This window comes from Osmerus mordax, chromosome 24 (genome assembly GCF_038355195.1).
Source record: "Osmerus mordax isolate fOsmMor3 chromosome 24, fOsmMor3.pri, whole genome shotgun sequence".
NCBI lineage: Eukaryota > Metazoa > Chordata > Actinopteri > Osmeriformes > Osmeridae > Osmerus > Osmerus mordax.
This window is the reverse complement of record NC_090073.1, coordinates 3,961,924-3,980,428: the sequence shown is the minus strand read 5'-3', so window position 1 is coordinate 3,980,428 and position 18,505 is coordinate 3,961,924. Positions and strand designations below refer to the sequence as shown.

Below are 18,505 nucleotides of genomic sequence, written 5' to 3'. Positions count from 1 at the left end.
TAACAGAATGTGGCTTTATGCTCTAAAGATGGAGGGGTCTTTGGAACCAATGAGCTTTTTTATGTTCTTAGTATAGTGTGACCTGGCCTCAGCTACGAAGCACCTTTACTGTGGGGCCTCTCCCATGCTGATGCCTGGAACCCCATCTGTTGGTTCAGTAGAGAAAACGTATTCCTCTGTCAATCACAGCGAGTCGTGGAGAGGGAGAGAGAGTGTGAGGTAGAGAGGGATGTGTATTTACTCTATCTATGGCATTCCTGCAGTTAGTCTTCTGCGGGTCTTACTGTGTCTTCATAACAGCTGGGCAGCCAACGTCTCTTACAGTAGTTTGGCTCTGGGTTTTAACACTTCAGAAAGACAGACATCAGATCTCAGACACACATTATCTCCTCCATTCCACTGTTTCTTCTCTTTTCCTTTTCAGTTTTTTTTCCTCCTCCTTCCTTTTCTGGCCATGCTATATCTGCCTTCTGATTGCGATTTAATTACATCTTTGAAAGAAGCTTGGAAATAAGTCTTTGACGTGCTGATATGTTATCACACCTGGCTTGTTATTATGATGCACTCGTGTGTATTTCGGTGTTAATATGACACAGTAGCTACAGAAGCATTTTTTATGCTCTCATCGACGCCATGCTTGTGTTTGTCACAGGGAGCACAAGGGCCGTCAGGAACCATGGGTCCGCTGGGGGAGATGGGACTGAAGGTGAGAGGCTCCACACCCGGACCTTCTAGACCAACGCACTCAGAGACCCTGCTTTGACTCACATAGATACCTTGCTCTGACTCAGTCACATAGATAACCTGCTTTGACTCACATAGATGCCTTGCTCTGACTCAGTCGCATAGATAACCTGCCCTGACTCACATAGATGCCTTGCTCTGACTCAGTCACATAGATAACCTGCTTTGACTCACATAGATACATTGCCCTGACTTGGATAGGTTCCCTGCTCTGACTCATTTGTATCCTCTCAGGGTCCGCCAGGAAAGGCGGGGGATCTGGGATTACCTGGAGAACCTGGGGAAAAGGTAGGATCGTTCACACCGAGCGTGTTGCTACAGGTCATATGCAGCCTCGTCAGTGGCAGTACACTTTTGCATTTTCCTGTCCTGCCCTGCAGGGGGACCTCGGGCCGACAGGGACTACTGGGGAGCAGGGCCTGATTGGTCAGAGGGTGAATATCCCACAATGGCACTTCTGCCCATGTTGGTGGTAGCTGATTGGTGATGTCACTCGTACCTGGGATTGTCCTACTGAGGGTGTGTTCTTCCTTAGGGGGAGCCAGGGCTGGCCGGGGAGGCGGGACACGGCGGACCTGAGGGAACCAAGGTGAGAGGAGAGGCACTGGATGTTTACTGCCGTTACCTCAACCAGAGCAAGAACGTGGAGCAATAGGACGTTCAAACTGCAAACATGGCCATGACAGTAACACATGCTTTGTGTATTTGAAATACATGTGTGTGTCTGAAGTACATGTACATGAAGTCTTGGGGAGTCAGATGGCTGAGCGGTTAGGGAGTCGGGCTATTAATCAGAAGGTTGTTGGTTCGATTCCCAGCCGTGCCAATTGACGTTGTGTCCTTGGGCAAGGCACTTCACCCTACTTGCCTCGGGGAGAATGTCCCTGTACTTACTGTAAGTCGCTCTGGATAAGAGTGTCTGCTAAATGACTAAATGTAAATGAAGTTGGAATATAAAAAAATGCACTATTACAGCAGCAGAGGAAAATGAACACAAGATGTAGCAATAACAAAAGCAGATAAAATAGCAAGTATGGACCCTGGACAATAAACTAGCCATGCTGGAATAGGACCTCACTATTGCTGTGCTGGAATAGGACCTCACTATTGCTGTGCTGGAATAGGACCTCACTATTGCTGTGCTGGAATAGGACCTCACTATTGCTGTGCTGGAATAGGACCTCATTATTGCTGTGCTGGAATAGGACCTCATTATTGCTGTGCTGGAATAGGACCTCATTATTGCTGTGCTGGAATATGACTTCAGTATTGCTGTGTTGGAATAGGACCTCATTATTGCTGTGCTGGAATAGGACCTCATTATTGCTGTGCTGGAATAGGACCTCATTATTGCTGTGCTGGAATAGGACCTCATTATTGCTGTGCTGGAATAGGACTTCATTATTGCTGTGCTGGAATAGGACTTCAGTATTGCTCTTATTAGGACCTCAGTATAGTCAGAGAGTCAAGTATGTTATTGTGACAAGTTACAGTTGGAGTTGAACTTCTGGTGATGGTAAGGCAGCAGGCCTGTGCAGAGCTCTTGTGTCTGGCAGGCGTTGTGACAGAAATATAGTGCTGATTCAGAGAAGCGCAGGAAGCCCAGCCAAGCTACTTCACGTTTGCTGCGCCGCCAACAGCTCCTGGCTCGGCTAACTGTAACCAATGTCGTACAATGGCAGACACGGACACGGTGAAACTTCAGCGTTAGAGGAGCTGCAGTCTGGGAGGAGAAACACCTCGGGGTCTCCTGGAGAAATGAATAAAGATGCTAAGGGGCCTCCGTTTTTAAACATCATTACTGTTGTGCGCCTGCTTTCTGTCCCTCGACAGAAACACCCCCGCTCTGTGACAGAAATGGGTCGCTCCACTCAGACACAGGCACATCTGGCACTGCGCGGGCTGGATTAAGTCTGACCTGCGGGGGTCAAGTTTTCCACTGTCCAACGACATATTCAAAGACTATTACTTGCATCGCAGCGTGAATGAAAAAGCACCCTCCGTAGTCTTATGGGCACTGTACAACCAAGCACCTAAGAGCAGGCCTTGGGTTTGGAAGAAGGAGGCAGGCTGGACAGGTGACAGGTGGCAGGGGCCAGGCCTTGATTTCATGCTCTTCCTGGGAGCGAGTGGATGGGTGTCTGGGTCAGTATGCATCGCGTGGGGGATGTCATGTGTGGTGCCTGCCTGTGTGTCTGTCACCCAGGGTGAGAAGGGGGAGGCTGGCCCAGAGGGCGCCCAGGGAGAGCGGGGCCACGTCGGACTGAAAGGGAAGGAAGGACCTGTGGGACCTCCAGGCCTTGTGGGCGTTAGGGTTAGTGTTCCACTTCCTCGTTTGTACCTCAGTTTCACAATCAATTCTGTTGATGTTGAAATCGCTATATGACAGAGTTTCCAGTCATGATCCCTGTCTCTATTTCTGAACATCTTCACCCAGGGCGTGGAGGGGAAGTCTGGAGAAGCGGGAGAAAGGGGGAAACCAGGAGAGAAGGTACGTCACGTGGCTTCCAAAACCTCAACCATGCCTGTCTCACAACATGAAGCGTGTCCATCCAGTTGCTGTTAATGGTTTCTCAGTGGCACTGATAGGAACAAGCATACTCATCCATGGCCTCAACTAAACAAACAAACAAATGGATTACACCGTCAAATGTTCCACACTGATTAGTGACTCAAAACCTAGGTCTCTTCCCACACCTGAACTCTTGTCGCCTATCAACCTTTATCTTTGTAACCCTGGTGTCTTTGGATACATGCCTTTTTGAACGCTCTCCAGGGTAGCAAAGGTCATCAGGGTTACTTGGGAGAGACTGGGCCAATCGGTGAACAAGGAGAGGCGGGATTTGTCGGGTCAAAGGGATCGCGAGGAACAATTGGGCCAATGGTATGCCCGTGTGGGAGGATGTAGGTAGATGATTGGGCTAGTTTTAAGGTGTGTAGTATTTGACAGTAAGATGAGCCACTCGTCTCCACAGGGAGTCCCTGGGAGGATCGGCCTGCAAGGGGAAGCAGGCATAACAGGATATGAGGTAAGATTCCTACTTTACAAAGCTATAGGTGCTAAACGGTCTTTTATATGGATGTCATGCTAGATCAGGGAGAGCTAGAATGCACCTTCCATGCAAGTTAATGTCCCACAGCATCATGGAGAAGTTTGAATATAGTTCAAATGCACTTCCTTGTTTAGCTATGCTCACCTATGCTCAACCTTGGCAAGCTCTGAATAGCTCCAAACCTTACAGTACAATATGTCACCTTCCACTGATGTTCCCTTCTCTGACCGCAGGGTCACCAGGGACCCCAGGGCCCACTGGGACCTCATGGAACTACAGGTGAAAAGGTACATCTTGCAAATACATTTGCCATTTGTGACAAGTACATTGGATTTCTTTGTTCCTGCTCGTCCTATATAAACCTATAATAAATGAGTCCTTTCCCATATGAGCTACTATTGGTATTGACAATATACTGACTATCATCACACTACAATGCCAGGAACCAATCTCAAAGTTTGAAATGAAAGTTCATGAAGGATAAAACAGGATGTATTAAGTGGAGCAGATAATGAAAGCAAGACAATGTGTGGTAAGTGGAGCAGATAACACGGCACTCGACAAACTATGTCACAGAATCAGCTCATTAAACTCTTAGTCACCGGATACACCATGGCAATGGACACACTAGTAGTCTACATTTTTGGGGGGAAGAAATTCCCCTAACAACTGAGAATAACCTAAGCTAAGAATAACAACTAGTAAAAATACTGTTGGCTAGTGTGTGTAACTTGTACTGTAGGCCAGTGAGTGTAACTTGTACTGTAGGCCAGTGTGTGTAACTTGTACTGTAGGCCAGTGAGTGTAACTTGTACTGTAGGCCAGTGTGTGTAACTTGTACTGTAGGCCAGTGAGTGTAACTTGTACTGTAGGCCAGTGAGTGTAACTTGTACTGTAGGCCAGTGAGTGTAACTTGTACTGTAGGCCAGTGTGTGTAACAGGTACGGTAGGCCTTGGTAGGCCTGTGTCTGTGTCTGTGTGTGTAGCTGGTAAACTTCCCTTTGTCCTCTCATGAGATACTAGTGTGAACAGCATACTGTGCAACTGCCCACATATCCTCCAGCTCCTGTGTCACTAAACCCATGCAGAGCACATGCCCAATAAAACACTACAAACACACTTATAAAGTCAATGGAACGTTGGTCCCCGTTTACTGACAAACCTATTGATGAAATCCACATTTTCCATTCAACTCTCTTTTTCTGAATGGACTGAATGGGTATTGTTTGGTGGTTAGTTAATTTTGTGTGTGTTTCTCCGGAAGGGTGACCATGGAGAAGACAGTAAGGTTGAAGGTGCTCCTGGCCCTCAAGGTGACAGAGTGAGTTCCTCACACGTTTCATCTAGTCACAGTGCTCAGACCCGAGTGCCCTCAGCGTCTCTCCTGGCCTTCCTCTCAGAACTCAGTGTGTCTCCTCCCTCCTGTATCTGAGATGGGGAGATGATGTTAGACAAGAGTACAAATTAATAAATAAATGGCTTCGGCCTTCATGTGTGTGTGTGAGACAAGATGTTTGATCCAGTGTGTGTCCTGTCTGTCTCCAGGGTCCAGTGGGACAAAGGGGGAGCCGGGGAGTGGCAGGAGATCCAGGCTACCAGGTGCGGGGAACCCAGGCTACACTCAGATGCACTCCATACTGCCTGCTTGCATTGTGTTGGAACGCAATAAACTCTACGTTTTTCACCTGACACAAAATACAAATAGCAAAGTCGACGGATGTGTATTTCCCCAGGGTCTCCCAGGTGTGGAAGGGTCGCGAGGCAAAGCGGGTGCAACTGGCTCCCCTGTAAGTACGCGACACCCCTGCGGAATGACACGCTCGCACTCCATGTCTCCTCCCTCCTGTTCTAGAACATGTTCCTCGCTTTTGTCTCAGGGAAACACCGGCCCCAGGGGACTCCAAGGGCTCAAAGGTTCTAAAGGTGACCAAGTAAGGACCAACTCGGTGGGAGCATGCTGTATGAGGTTTCTGTTAGATGTCCCTGTTTATCATGCTGACGTGCTGCCTGTCCGCGGTGCAGGGTAGGAGAGGCAAACTGGGGCCACGGGGGACACCTGGAGCCGGAGGATCCACAGTACGTAGAGACGCAGTACCGTATTCTCACTCGGCTTCTTTGAGGGGGGAAATCCCTTTTAGGAGTTTCGCTTTGTCAGGTCATTTCATATACAAGTTCATCATAGCAGCTGGAAGTCATCTGTACTGCGGGATATAGACGTGAAGGCCTCTGCTTCTCTCAAAGGGTCAGCAAGGTCCAACAGGTCAGAGGGGAGTGGTGGGCAGGGAGGGGCTCGAGGGGCAGACGGGGTCCGACGGACCAGCCGGGAGAAATGGTGCCAACGGCCTGAAGGTACGAATGTGGCAGTTCCTCTCTTTAGCTTCCGCAGCTAGCGACGCTACTTCCATCAGCTTTCCCTGTCCCATGTCTCCGGGTTAGGGCTGGTACTCACCTCCAGCTCTGTTTCAGGGGGATCAGGGGGAGGACGGAGAGTGTGGCACCACTGGTAAAGCTGGGCCGACTGGGGAGAGAGGCTCGTCTGGACTACCGGGGAGTCAGGGCTCGTTCGGACCCAAGGTGAGGAGTCTTACCTCGAGGTCGCACGCGACAGCAACGACCACTCGAGTGTGCGAGCGTTCCCCTCTGGATTTCTGATGTGTGTGTTTCAGGGAGAGAGGGGTCTCCCGGGCCAAACTGGAGCTCCAGGAAGAAGAGGATTCATTGGCGGGTTGGGGTTGCCAGGTTTTCAGGGGTATAAGGGGATCAAAGGAAAGCTGGTGAGTGCCGATAGGAAAAGACACACACACACACACACAAGGAAAAGGTTTCTGTTGAACATTGATCAACACCTGACATGACTGATGGCTTTTCATGTATTTCCCAAAATGAGCCACAAGTATTATAAGATTAATTCGGTCCTCTCTCAGTCTTAATGCAATCAAATGAACTGTTCTTGTTCTCTGGTTCTGTTAGGGTGACACAGGTGAACGGGGTCTCCAAGGAATTCTGGGAATGTTGGGACCAAAGGTACTCCTCCCTTCATTTCCATCCATTTCACGCCTCGCTGGTGATCATAACTCTGATATTCAAAGTGAAACGTCTTCAAAGTTTCCCCACAGGAATTAAGTTGTCTGACTAAAAGGCCCAGGCCAGAAATATGTTTCTGATAAATAGACACCAAGAAGCATTACCCATTTCCAGTAGTAAATCAAGGACTGAGGATTAATTCTGAGTTTTCATGGAAGTTAAACCTCAAAATGTTGAGAATCATTTATAGTTTTAAATCAGAATATTGAGAAAGTCTATCCAGCATTTGCCAGATAGACCCTTATGCCTCAGTGTGTAATCTCACTTCAAACTCCATAACTGCTGACTGGGCAGGGATGTTGCTCTGCAAGTGACAGACAGCTGAACCATCAGTCTTCAGGGCTTTACTGAGTCTTCGGACAGACCTTTTTAAGTGCTGCAACTGCCAGCGATGGGCCTGGACCTCTTCCCGCGGTTTCAGTGTGATATACAGTACAGCACTGTCCCTGGGGTGGGAAGCAGATGAGCGTTGGCTTGAAATGCAGCTTGGGTTTTCTCCGAAAACAATGACAAGTCAAAGTCATATGTCATTGATTCTTCATCAAGTCAAATCAGATGTTTGTACCTTTCCGCAGTTACAGTGTTGGTGCAGTGTGCTGGTACAGTGGGCTTGTAAATCTCTCCAGAGTTTCAGAGTTGAGACAACGTGCTTGTATATCTCTCCAGAGTTAGTGGTGTTATCATGTGCTTGTGTATCTCTACAGGGGCCTCCTGGAGATTCGGGGCCAGCTGGGATACAAGGACCCAAAGGGCCTCGTGGCTTGACAGTAAGAAGACGCAAACACCACCTGACCCCCCGTGCCTGTCTCGCCCCCGTGCTCCTGGGCTGTGTCTCTGACCGTGTCTCTTCCTCTCTCACCAGGGCAAGGGAGGGGGGATGGGGCCCCTGGGGATTATCGGCCCCAGTGGGAATCCAGTAAGCACCCCCTTACTCATACCCCGCAAATCTGCCCAAGAACATGTCACCCCCCCCCACTCCTTAACTACTGACCGAGTGATTCCCCCCTCTCTCTGTCTCTCTCTCTCTCTCCCTCCCTCTCTCTTTCTCTTTCTTCCTCTCTTTCTCCTCCTCCCTCCACCAGGGGCCCCCGGGCGACAAGGGGAGCGGAGGGGACACGGTGCGTGTTTCTGATGAACCCTTTGTGTTCCTGCCGCTCGCTGTGTCATGGTGTGTCAGTGGTGTGTGATCCAAAGAGAGTTAGCATGGAGGACGCACGACTCGGGGATGTGTGGGCGAAATGAAGGATTTATGACGTGGCACTATTATTGGGTTTTAATCACAACCAGTAGATCGGTCATTGCCTTAATACCTACCTGTTCATGCATTCTGTCTTAGTATTCATATATTTGCGTTCCTTGTGAAGTCTATATTATGTTATGATGACAGTCAGGGGTCAATTATGTCGTTCCTGCCTGACTGAATAATGGACATCTGTTGGCTGTGTGTTGTCTTAGTCTTTCCCTATAAACTACGTCCTCTGACCTTTACGCCTCTGAGACTTCGCTACTATCACTGTGTGTTTGAACAGGTCGTTATTCTTTTTGAAGTGTTTAGAGAGACTCTGTCCAATCAGCTGGTTGTCTATTACTTGTGAACCCAGAACCTAACCTGACACCTCACACCATTCTATTGGAGACTGACAGAACTTTCTTCCACAAATGGAAGAAAGTACCCCCCCCCCCCACACACACACACACACACACACACCCATCAAACGCATTTCATTTCCTATAGTCCTGATTTGGTCTCATTCACAATGACACTAAACCACAGTGAAATTCAATTCGAACAGATGAATGCTTGCTGCACGCTCGTCACTGCCGTTTCGGTGAATGGAGTAATTGGATTGTGGCAGTGCGGTAGCCCCGACTGACTCAGCCTGTGGGGGTATTGATCCGAAACCTAACATTGTTTCCCCTTTTTCTCTTTCCGCAAACAGGGTTTACAAGGACCAACGGTACTTAATCCTTATCTTCTGAGGGGGACAACAGGAGCTCACAGCTCTTGGGATATGATCTTATCTTTAAGCGCTCACAAGAATGACAGATTGGTGAAGTGATGCTTATGTAACTGGTTTGTTCCGTGTTCCAGGGACCTCCTGGTCCTCGCGGAGCCCCCGGAGCGCCCGTAAGTTCCCGTCTCTCTCTTCGCAAACACGCACTCGCCCTGTCGCGCCGACGCAAAGGGAACACGCTGATGCCCGTTCGCAAGGCACGTGACCAATGATGTCTCTCTCTCTCTTCTTAGGGACTTCAGCCTTCTCCTCTGTCGTTCGTAAGTTCGCTCTCCGCCGGCTCGCTCGAATAGACTCTGACGGGGATGGGCGGGGGGGGGGGGGGGGGGGGAGGTTCTGATGGAGGGATGTTGGCTGTCTTCTATGCTAGAAAAAGGAGGCCATTGGGGATGCTTTTCAAGTCGTCGTCGACTCCCATGCCGCCCTGAGGTCAGAGGTCAGTTGGAAAGGGGCAGCTAGGGCGACCGGACATGTAGCACACTGTCTCAGGCACAGCTCATAACGTAATGGAGGACGTACAGTATGCACAACGCTCCTAATTCATTCACCCGTTCATGTTGCTTTCAACACAGCGCACATGTAATCTTCATCACAATCTTCCTCCTCATTATTTGAATTGAACCGTATATATATCACGTGACGCCTGTCAGTTGCTGAGTGTGATGGTTGTTTCGGTCCCAGAGTTACCAGGACATGGATGTCCCCATGCTGGACCAGGGGAATGAGATCTTCAGGACCCTCCACTACCTCAGCGACCTGGTCCAGAGGCTGAGGAACCCGCTAGGAACTCAGGATAACCCCGCCCGCGTCTGCCGGGATCTGCAGGACTGTGAACACAAGATGACTGATGGTGAGAAACAAGCCGACCAGCAGAGCAGAACCTCACAGCTCCAAAGCTCTCGGAAACATACCCAGTTTCAAGTTTCATATAGCAGCTTTGAGCCGTGCCAAGAGGATTTTTTTCAGAGAAGGGAAAATGTGATGGAGTGGACAGGCATTTCACTTTTATAAACTTGAGAATAAAAACTAACCACTGACCTCAACCTCTCTCTCTTACTTGGTTCAGCCCCTTACCTCAACCTCTCTCTCTTACCTGGTTGAACAACTTCATCCTCTCTCTCTCACTTGGTTCAGCCCCTTACCTCAACCGGTCTCTCTTTCCTGGTTCAGCCCCTTACACAACCTCTCTCACCTGCTTCTGCTTGTCTAAAGGCACATACTGGATTGACCCAAACCTGGGCAGCTCTGCAGACAACATCGAGGTCACCTGCAACTTCAGCGGAGGGGGCCACACCTGCCTGAACCCCGTCACAGTGTCTAAGGTCAGTCACGACTCACCCAGCCTGAACAAATGCTCGGCCCCTCAAAACGCAAATATTCAGCACTCGAACAGGAGAAAGCACATCTAAGGTTTCGTGTTTCATCAATGCTAGTGGCTTCAGATTCAATAGTCAAATCATCATCCCATGCTGCAGCCATGACAGACAAACAGTCCACATGCAAAACATGAACAAAAACACATGGCGAGATTCACACCGCGAAAAGCACCCACGAGCACACGAACCGAAACAACAAGCGCACCCATAAGAGCAGAGAACACCCGTGTCCGCAGCTGGAGATGGGAGTGGGCCGCATCCAGATGAGCTTCCTCCACCTCCTGACTTCCGAGGCGTCGCAGCGGGTCACCGTCCGCTGCCTGGACACCCCCGTGTGGGCCACGGGCCCCTCCCTGCAGCCCTCCTCTCGAGCCCTGGGCTTCCGCGCCTGGAACGGGGAGGTGATCCAGGCAGGAGACCTCCTGGAGCCCCAAGTCACCAGGGACGACTGCTGGGTACGTCAGCTTGCTGGAGAAGCCATGCCGTCACGGTTGTCCTCTTAGGCTCGTCAGCCCCCTCTAGAGGGACAAAAAGGACAAGCAATTCTTTTTGTTTCGTCCTTTTTGCAGTAGTGTATGCAGGTAGTCTTTTCCATTTTGTATTTTACACTAAAATGCGAACCTCTCACATACCCTATCACGAAACCTTGTCTTTTAGATCAAAGATGGCCGCTGGCATCAAACCCATTTCCTGTTCCAGACCCAGGACCCGAACTTACTGCCCATTGTGGACGTGTTCAACTTGCCCGCCTCAAAGCCAGGCTCCCATTACCACCTGGAGGTGGGGCCTGTGTGCTTTCTATAGAGGCTCCCGGAGTCCTGATTCACTACAGGGGGGTGGGAGGGGAGACTGCGGATGGACGTTACTCGTCTCTCCAGGTCCACACTGGGGCTGGCACGGAGCCGCAGCGAACCTTCACCATATGCTTGGACTGCAAAAACACGAGGGGAGGGGAAGGGAGGGGGGGTCACAGAGAGGGATGGACCTGCAGAGGATGTCTAGCACTAGTCCCTTCTGAGGAGAACATAAGCTTGTGTCCCGAACTTGTTTACCTGTTACTGAAGTCCTGGTGGGGGGAAGAGGACGGTCTCATCTGGTGTAACTCTTAAGACGGCACCTCAGACTTATGCTTCCCTTCATGGTCTGATAGCCTCGTCACATGAACTCTAAACATGCTTTAGAAGAGAGGCATGTTTGATATTGATGTGTTTTCATATAGTACTTAACTGTTCTGCGTATACATATTGTTTATACATGTTAACTGTCCGTATGTTGTAATATAAAGTGCAATAGATCTTTTGCCGGAGTCTTTCAAAGCAATTCAGGTAACAACAATGAGATCTCAACATTTGACCAGGTATTCAGGTTTGTACTGTACTCAAACAGTTCATGCACACAGGTCTCCAGGTAAGTTTTTCCATTTAGAGTGTATGTGAAGTTTAAATGACTAGTTGTAGTCATTTAAACACACGAGAAACTAACTCCATCTGTCTACCTTCCAACTCAGCTAGCTATACTTTAACAATGTTCAGATATATAAAGAAAATTGGTATTCTGGTGCCACAATGAATGACAGACTCCATTGGTTGATTGTGATTATTATGGTCAGTTTTATGGGCCTTTCTGAGGGAATTACATGCAAATGAACGCAGGTGGTATCATTTATATTCTCAAACAGGCCATTTCAAATCATTATTTTTCTACTCCCTGTCGTTTAGGTATGAATCTCACTCAAGGTTCAAGCAATACCGTTTGACTGTTAAAAATGTTAAATGTGTATAATAACTATTACATTTTGTATACAATTTATCCCAGTGGAATCATAATGCTAATTTATATTATTTAAATGTCCATGGGATTGGCAATTTGTTTCATTTAAACCGGATGCCAATTTAACATATCTGCTAAACATTTTGTATTTTGTATAGTTTCATCAAAGCTTAAATTTTATATTTGTTTTTAATACGTGGCCTGCTTGTGGGGCATTTCCAACACTTTGTTTGTGAATGTCTGGTGCTCAATTGGACCAATTCTACCAATAACCTCTGAATACATCTCAACCTCACACACAATTTATTACAATCGTAGCTATGTAAGTAAAATTACTGATTTTACTTTTCAAGTATAAGTTTCCTTTCTTCAACAGACAGATGTTCAATAAAAAATCCAAGTTGATAATGATCTTTCAATTGGTTATTTATTCTGATCTTCAGTCATTTGATAAACAGTTGTCTGTCCGGTAATGTTTACTGTAGTATCCCAAGTAATTTAACATATTGCAGTGCTCTTAATGTACTTTACATAACCACCACTTGAGGACAGTCTTCTACCATGGCAGAACAACCTCTAAGAATCCAATGACTTTCAAAGAATTTGTCAAAAACTACCTCTACCGCTTCATAACTGTAACCTTACCACCTTCAAAACTCTGTGAGGAGTTGTCGTTTTCATCTCACCATTTAAAGGGTCCTATACCAGAAATGGAGAAGTAGACACAAGCTGGGAGACAAAGTGAGAGGCATGAAAGGACCGTCAGTGATCAACCAGTCTTTATTATCTTGGACACATGGCATGACGCCCTCCATCTACGGGCAGGTTGACCCCGGTGATGAAGCTGGCTGCGTCTGAGGCCAGGAAGGCTATGGCGTGGGCCACCTCCTCCACCTCCCCTGGTCTGCCCAGAGCATGGGTCTGCTTACACTTCTCCAGGAACTGATGGAGACAGGAGGAAATAAACCACTCAGAATGACTCAAACAATAACCATCTCAAGTCAGATTCACCTTGACGGAAACCTCAGTCCTAGTCTGGGAATCGGAATCTGCGAGCTCATGGTTCATCTGCTCTGGCAGATGGGTCTGGCCGCCCTCCCATTCAAAAAATTTCCCTCCGGCACGAAAAGTGCCAGGCCAATCACAACCATTTTGGTGCTCTGATATACAGTCGTATGCAAAAGTTTAGGCACCCCTCTGAGGCTGCATGATAATTTACTCTGTCTTCACCAAAAAAGATCAATATAATATTGTAATATTCATTTTCTAGTTAACACTGAGTGCTGGAGTGTTTTCCGGGCAAAGATATTTAGTGTAGCAGTATTTAGTTGTGATCAAATGTGAAAAATAGGCTGTGCAAAAGTTTGGGCACCCTAATAATTTTGTTGATTTGAATACCTCTACCTTCTAAATGCTGATTAACTGCAACACATAATTAGTCTTAACTCTTCAATTCCATAGAAAGGTGCATCCAATCATTAGAAAAGGTATTTAAGCTAGCCAATTGCAAGTTGTGCTTCTCTTTGATTCTCCTCTGAACAGTGGCAAAATGGGGGCATCAAAACAGCTATCGAATGATCTAAAAACAAAGATTGTTCAGCAGTATGGTTTAGGGGAAGGCCACAAAAAGTTATCCAGGAGGTTTCAGCGATCAGTTTCCACTGTGAGGAATGTCATTAAGAAATGGAAGGCAACAGGCACAGTTCTTGTTGCAGCCAGAAGTGGCAGGCCAGGAAAAATAACAAAGAAGAATGGTCAAGGACAACCCTCAGACCACCTCCAAAGACCTGCAAGGTCATCTTGCTGCAGATGGTGTCACTGTGCATTGCTCGACCATTCAGTGCACATTGCACAGAGAACAGCTGTATGGGAGAGTGATGCGGAAGAAGCCTTTTCTGCACACGCGCCAGAAACGGGCTCGCTTGAGGTTTGCCAAACTACATTTGAAAAAGCCAGGATCATTTTGGAACAAAGTGCTGTGGACTGATGAGACAAAGATGGAGCTATTTGGTCACAACAAGAGGCGTTACACACATGGAGGCAAAAGAACACAGCATTCCTAGAAAAACACAGGCAAGTAGGGTGAAGTGCCTTGCCCAAGGACACCTCATTCTGCACGGCCAGGAATTGAACCGGCAACCTTCTGATTAATAGCCCAACTCCCTAACCGCTCAGCCATCTGACCCCCATTTTTTTTATGCAACACATCTACACATATTGTTATGGCTTTGACTGTGATAATTGGGTGTGCTCAAGCCTTCGGCGAGAGCACAACCTTTGTTCTCTCACATATATATTATTGGGTGTGCTCAAGCCTTCGGCGAGAGCACAACCTTTGTTCTCTCACATATATATTATTATTTTTTTTATTTCTTTTTGCCCCCCTAAAACTCAGTCAATATTTGGCCTACATAGACAACGTAGGTGTCAAAAGTTTCGTCTTGGTAGCGATTGAGTTGCTTCTATTGGAATTTACGTTCCGTTGCATGGTTTAAGCGTAAGTTAAGTTTTTGTGGCGAAAAGTGAAGCTAACGGTGGCTAATTTGCTAGCCACAGTCACTGACGTTACTAACGTCACTGCGTCACTAACGTCACGAAAACACGCGTGACTACCTTTGCCAGAACATTCGTTTAGCATCTGTTAACTTGGGGGATAGCTAGGCTAACTATAGCTTTACTGCAAGGCAGCTGCAGAAACGTCACAAGAAAAGAGGCCAGGGTGATAACTATTTACTCATTTTACTTTGTGATATGACACACAATTGTGATGTGTAATGTACAATATAAGCTGATATTATTAAGGAAGTACATCTACTTTCGGAAACAGTAGTCTACTATTTCACTGAAGTATTAGCATCATGACATTAGCCTGTGTTGCCCGGGCAACACATACTACAGTGGTCTATGATGTAGCGTTATCTGTTTTCAATCGTTAAAATAAACATTCCTCACATATACATTTTCGTTGTAGGATTTATTATGACATTAGAAAACGATTTGTTGGTGAAATTACCATTACCTGTGGTTTCAAACCAGTGTAGCTCACTGCAACGCTGTAGCTTACGCGAGACACACTACAAAAACATCTAGCTACAGTACACAGCTGTTTAGGAAGTCAAACGGTGACAGAAAATGTTCGGCACTCCCCTTACTTAAATCAAAAGTCTATCTAACTACTAACCTGAACTTCATTGCCACAGCCTAAACGTTGTCAATCTGTTCATGAAAATAATTAATTTCAGCCTAAACCGTACAACGGAACGTTAAATCCAATTCAACCAACGCAATCGCTACCAAGACGAACACAGCAGTAGTCTAGTACTGTACCGTAGTAGTACAATTTACCGGGGCAGCTTCTCCACACAGGGCTATATCGCATTTTGCGTTGTTACTGACCATGATCGCTACCAGTGAGCTTTTTATGAATGAGCAATTTTCCACTAAATAAATGTCAAGCTTATTTACGTTTTGGGGGGCATATTTTCAGTTAGCAGATGGTACCGTTTGAATCGCGATTCCATCTTCTACTGCCGGGTAACGTCGTAGAATAATCTTCAAAGGGGTTGTTTATTCATGAATGAATGCAATATGAGTAGGCTAAATGCCTGAAAATATCATGAAAAGAGAAAAACTTAAAATGACGTTTAAATCATAGAGATTAGGTCAATTTTTACACCGGTCTGCAATAATGTCACGAAAACACGCGTGACTACCTTTGGCAGAACATTCGTTTCGCATCTGTTAACTTGGGGGATAGCTAGGCTAACTATAGCTTTACTGCAAGGCAGCTGCAGAAACGCCACAAGAAAAGAGGCCAGGGTGATAACTATTTACTCATTTTACTTTGTGATATGACACACAATTGTGATGTGTAATGTACAATATAAGCTGATATTATTAAGGAAGTACATCTACTTTCGGAAACGGTAGTCTACTATTTCACTGAAGTATTAGCATCATGACATTAGCCTGTGTTGCCCGGGCAACACATACTACAGTGGTCTATGATGTATCTGTTTTCAATCGTTAAAATAAACATTCCTCACATATACATTTTCGTTATGATTTATTCTGACATTAGTAAACGATTTGTTGGTGAAATTACCATTACCTGTGGTTTCAAACCAGTGTAGCTCACTGCAACGCTGTAGCCTACCCGAGACACTAGTGTGAGTAGCTAACAAAAACTCCTCAGCTGTTCAAGTCAAACGGTGACAGAACATGTTCGGCACTCCCCTTACTCAAAAGTCTTTCAATAGTTGAAACAATCTGACTACTAACCTGAACTTCATTGCCACAGCCTAAACTTTGTCAATCTGTTCATGAAAATAATTAATTTCAGCCTAAACCGTACAACGGAACGTTAAATCGAATTCAACCAACGCAATCGCTACCAAGACGAACACAGCAGTAGTCTAGTACTGTACTGTAGTAGTACAATTTACCGGGGCAGCTTCTCCACACAGGGCTATATCGCATTTTGCGTTGTTACTGACAATGATCGCTACCAGTGAGCTTTTTATGAATGAGCGATTTTCCACTAAATAAATGTCAAGCTTATTTACGTTTTTGGGGGCATATTTTCAGTTAGCAGATGGTACTGTTTGAATCGCGATTCTATCTTCTGCCGGTAAAGTCCTAGAATAATCTTCAAAGGGGGTTCTTTATTAATGAATGAATGCAATATGAGTAGGCTAAATGCCTGAAAATATCACGAGAAGGGACAACTTAAAAGGACGTTTAAGTCATAGAGATTAGGTCAATTTTTACACCGGTCTGCCAAATGTATTCGTTTTGATTCAGCCTGTCAGCTGCCTCTTGCAGGGGAAATGAGAAGACATCATATTTCATTCTACACTTCACTCGTATTTTGAGTTGTAAATGAGCAGCAAAAAAAAGATGCTTTTAAATCTATGTAATCTTTATAAATAATAAGTAGGCCCGATGCATTTTTATATAAAATATACAGACCCCTGTGCAACCGACGCAAGCAAGCACACCCTACAATTTCCCCAGAAATTGTATCCTCTCTAGTTATGTATGTAATAATAAGCGTTGCATTGTCCCTGAAAAATAAATCCAGTACCTTAGCGTATTGGTCTTCATCAAGGCCAGCCCTTCTGTGGACGTCTGTGATGATCACACCGGGGCTGGAAGAAGAAAGAAAAAAACACAGCACTCACTAACAGCCATGTTGACAACGGACATCAACAAAAGTGACGGTTACACCTGACGTTCTCCACGTCTAAAGGGAAGGGGGCATACCAGACAGAGTTCACCCTCACATGCTTTGCTGCCAGCTCTGAAAGACAAGAGCCGAGCATGATGGTCAGCTCCTTTATTCTCAAGATCACTCCTGGCCTGGACAAGTAAGACATTGGACTCGCTTACCCAAGGCGATACAGCTTGTGAACTGGTCGATGGCAGACTTGGACATGCAATAGGCAAGGACACCCGGGAACTGTAACAAAGAACAGGGTCATCTGGAATCCCAGAGCATAGAAGAAGCAACACACGCACACTGACAGTGTCTGTTGTGTGGTACTCACAGATCTTTGGCCGTTGACACTGGAGACGTTGATAATAGAGCCCTTGGTCTTGATCAGGTGTGGAACGCAGAGCTGAGTCAGGTGGTAAACAGATCTAAAACACATGACGACACATTTCAACTGACCAAGAAGACCACCCTTGACTTATTCTAGTATCATCTTCTATTTCCTTTTCTTTAAAAAAAAAAAAAAAAAAAAACCTTGATTTGAAAGCAGGGAAATCCTACCTGACATTGACGTTCATGACCTTGTCATACTGGGCAAGATCTGTCGTTTCGATGCTGCCCATCACTAGGATGCCAGCGCTGTTGACTAGCACATCCAGTCGACCGAAGTGAGCGATGGTCTGTTCCACGGTCTTCTTGACCGTCTCCTCGTCTGTCAGGTCACCGGGCACAAGCAGGGGCTGCACAACGCACACGCGCAAGTACATGTTACAGTAATTGGTGAGACTCAGCGGAAACGAGAAGTTACATTGTTTCTGCGTGACAGTGCGCGCTGTAGGCTACCTCGGGACCACCATTATCCGTGCATTGTTTGGCGATTTTGCTTAGATTCTCCACGTCGCGTCCATTGAGTGCCAGCAAGGCACCTAGTTTGGCGAACATGAGGCTTGTCCCTGCCCCGATGCCAGAGCTAGCGCCTGTAATTAGGGTCACTTTCCCCTTTAGAGATGACACCTGGAAAGGCAAGACAACAGTTCTGATAGTAAATGAATAAGATAGGAGCTCCTATGAATGGGATCGACTTCTTTTAACAGACCGACGCGTTTAGAAACTAGACAATCACGAACAGAACAGCTTACCTTGAAAGCGTCGCTTGTTGCCATTGCTTACAATTTTATCTAACTTTAAACACTTCTGTGAATTTGTGAAATGCGGCTAACCAATAGCACTCGTGGGTGTGTGGATCGT

The 18,505-nt window shown here is 46.6% G+C and overlaps 2 protein-coding genes across 2 annotated transcripts in view; one reads left to right on the top strand and one right to left on the bottom strand.

Moving 5' to 3' along the window:
- LOC136933076 (collagen alpha-1(XXVII) chain B-like) overlaps nt 1-12,414 on the top strand; it is a 42,211-nt gene extending 29,797 nt beyond the window's left edge. Inside the window, exons 33-60 of the mRNA XM_067228454.1 lie at nt 653-706; nt 979-1,032; nt 1,125-1,178; nt 1,280-1,333; nt 2,951-3,058; nt 3,182-3,235; nt 3,521-3,628; nt 3,720-3,773; nt 4,031-4,084; nt 5,062-5,118; nt 5,343-5,396; nt 5,531-5,584; nt 5,675-5,728; nt 5,820-5,873; nt 6,039-6,146; nt 6,264-6,371; nt 6,464-6,571; nt 6,768-6,821; nt 7,586-7,648; nt 7,744-7,797; nt 7,964-7,999; nt 8,822-8,839; nt 8,974-9,009; nt 9,130-9,156; nt 9,578-9,746; nt 10,109-10,218; nt 10,509-10,727; nt 10,930-12,414. Of these exons, the coding sequence (XP_067084555.1) occupies nt 653-706; nt 979-1,032; nt 1,125-1,178; nt 1,280-1,333; nt 2,951-3,058; nt 3,182-3,235; nt 3,521-3,628; nt 3,720-3,773; nt 4,031-4,084; nt 5,062-5,118; nt 5,343-5,396; nt 5,531-5,584; nt 5,675-5,728; nt 5,820-5,873; nt 6,039-6,146; nt 6,264-6,371; nt 6,464-6,571; nt 6,768-6,821; nt 7,586-7,648; nt 7,744-7,797; nt 7,964-7,999; nt 8,822-8,839; nt 8,974-9,009; nt 9,130-9,156; nt 9,578-9,746; nt 10,109-10,218; nt 10,509-10,727; nt 10,930-11,076 (2,124 nt within the window). The 3' untranslated portion in view covers nt 11,077-12,414. The remainder of the gene's footprint in view (nt 1-652; nt 707-978; nt 1,033-1,124; nt 1,179-1,279; nt 1,334-2,950; nt 3,059-3,181; nt 3,236-3,520; nt 3,629-3,719; nt 3,774-4,030; nt 4,085-5,061; nt 5,119-5,342; nt 5,397-5,530; nt 5,585-5,674; nt 5,729-5,819; nt 5,874-6,038; nt 6,147-6,263; nt 6,372-6,463; nt 6,572-6,767; nt 6,822-7,585; nt 7,649-7,743; nt 7,798-7,963; nt 8,000-8,821; nt 8,840-8,973; nt 9,010-9,129; nt 9,157-9,577; nt 9,747-10,108; nt 10,219-10,508; nt 10,728-10,929) is intronic.
- Nucleotides 12,415-12,784: 370 nt separating this feature from the next.
- zgc:101858 (uncharacterized protein LOC449555 homolog) lies at nt 12,785-18,505 on the bottom strand. The gene is made up of 8 exons (XM_067227789.1): nt 18,397-18,505; nt 18,101-18,271; nt 17,819-17,997; nt 17,592-17,685; nt 17,434-17,503; nt 17,308-17,344; nt 17,129-17,192; nt 12,785-12,984 (listed from the first exon to the last, which is right to left on the bottom strand). The coding sequence occupies exons 1-8, from the start codon at nt 18,418-18,420 to the stop codon at nt 12,826-12,828; spliced, it is 798 nt and encodes a 265-aa protein (XP_067083890.1). The 5' UTR covers nt 18,421-18,505; the 3' UTR covers nt 12,785-12,825.

What these genes read in the sequence shown, in the direction of transcription:
- zgc:101858 (XM_067227789.1), bottom strand. Translation starts at nt 18,420, where the DNA reads ATGGCAACAAGCGACGCTTTCAAG. An exon ending in GTGTCAACGGCCAAAGATCT is followed by an intron (nt 17,504 to 17,591) that starts GTGAGTACCACA and finishes TCTTTGTTACAG; the next exon opens with TTCCCGGGTGTCCTTGCCTA. An exon ending in GTGAGGGTGAACTCTGTCTG is followed by an intron (nt 17,193 to 17,307) that starts GTATGCCCCCTT and finishes TTCTTCTTCCAG; the next exon opens with CCCCGGTGTGATCATCACAG.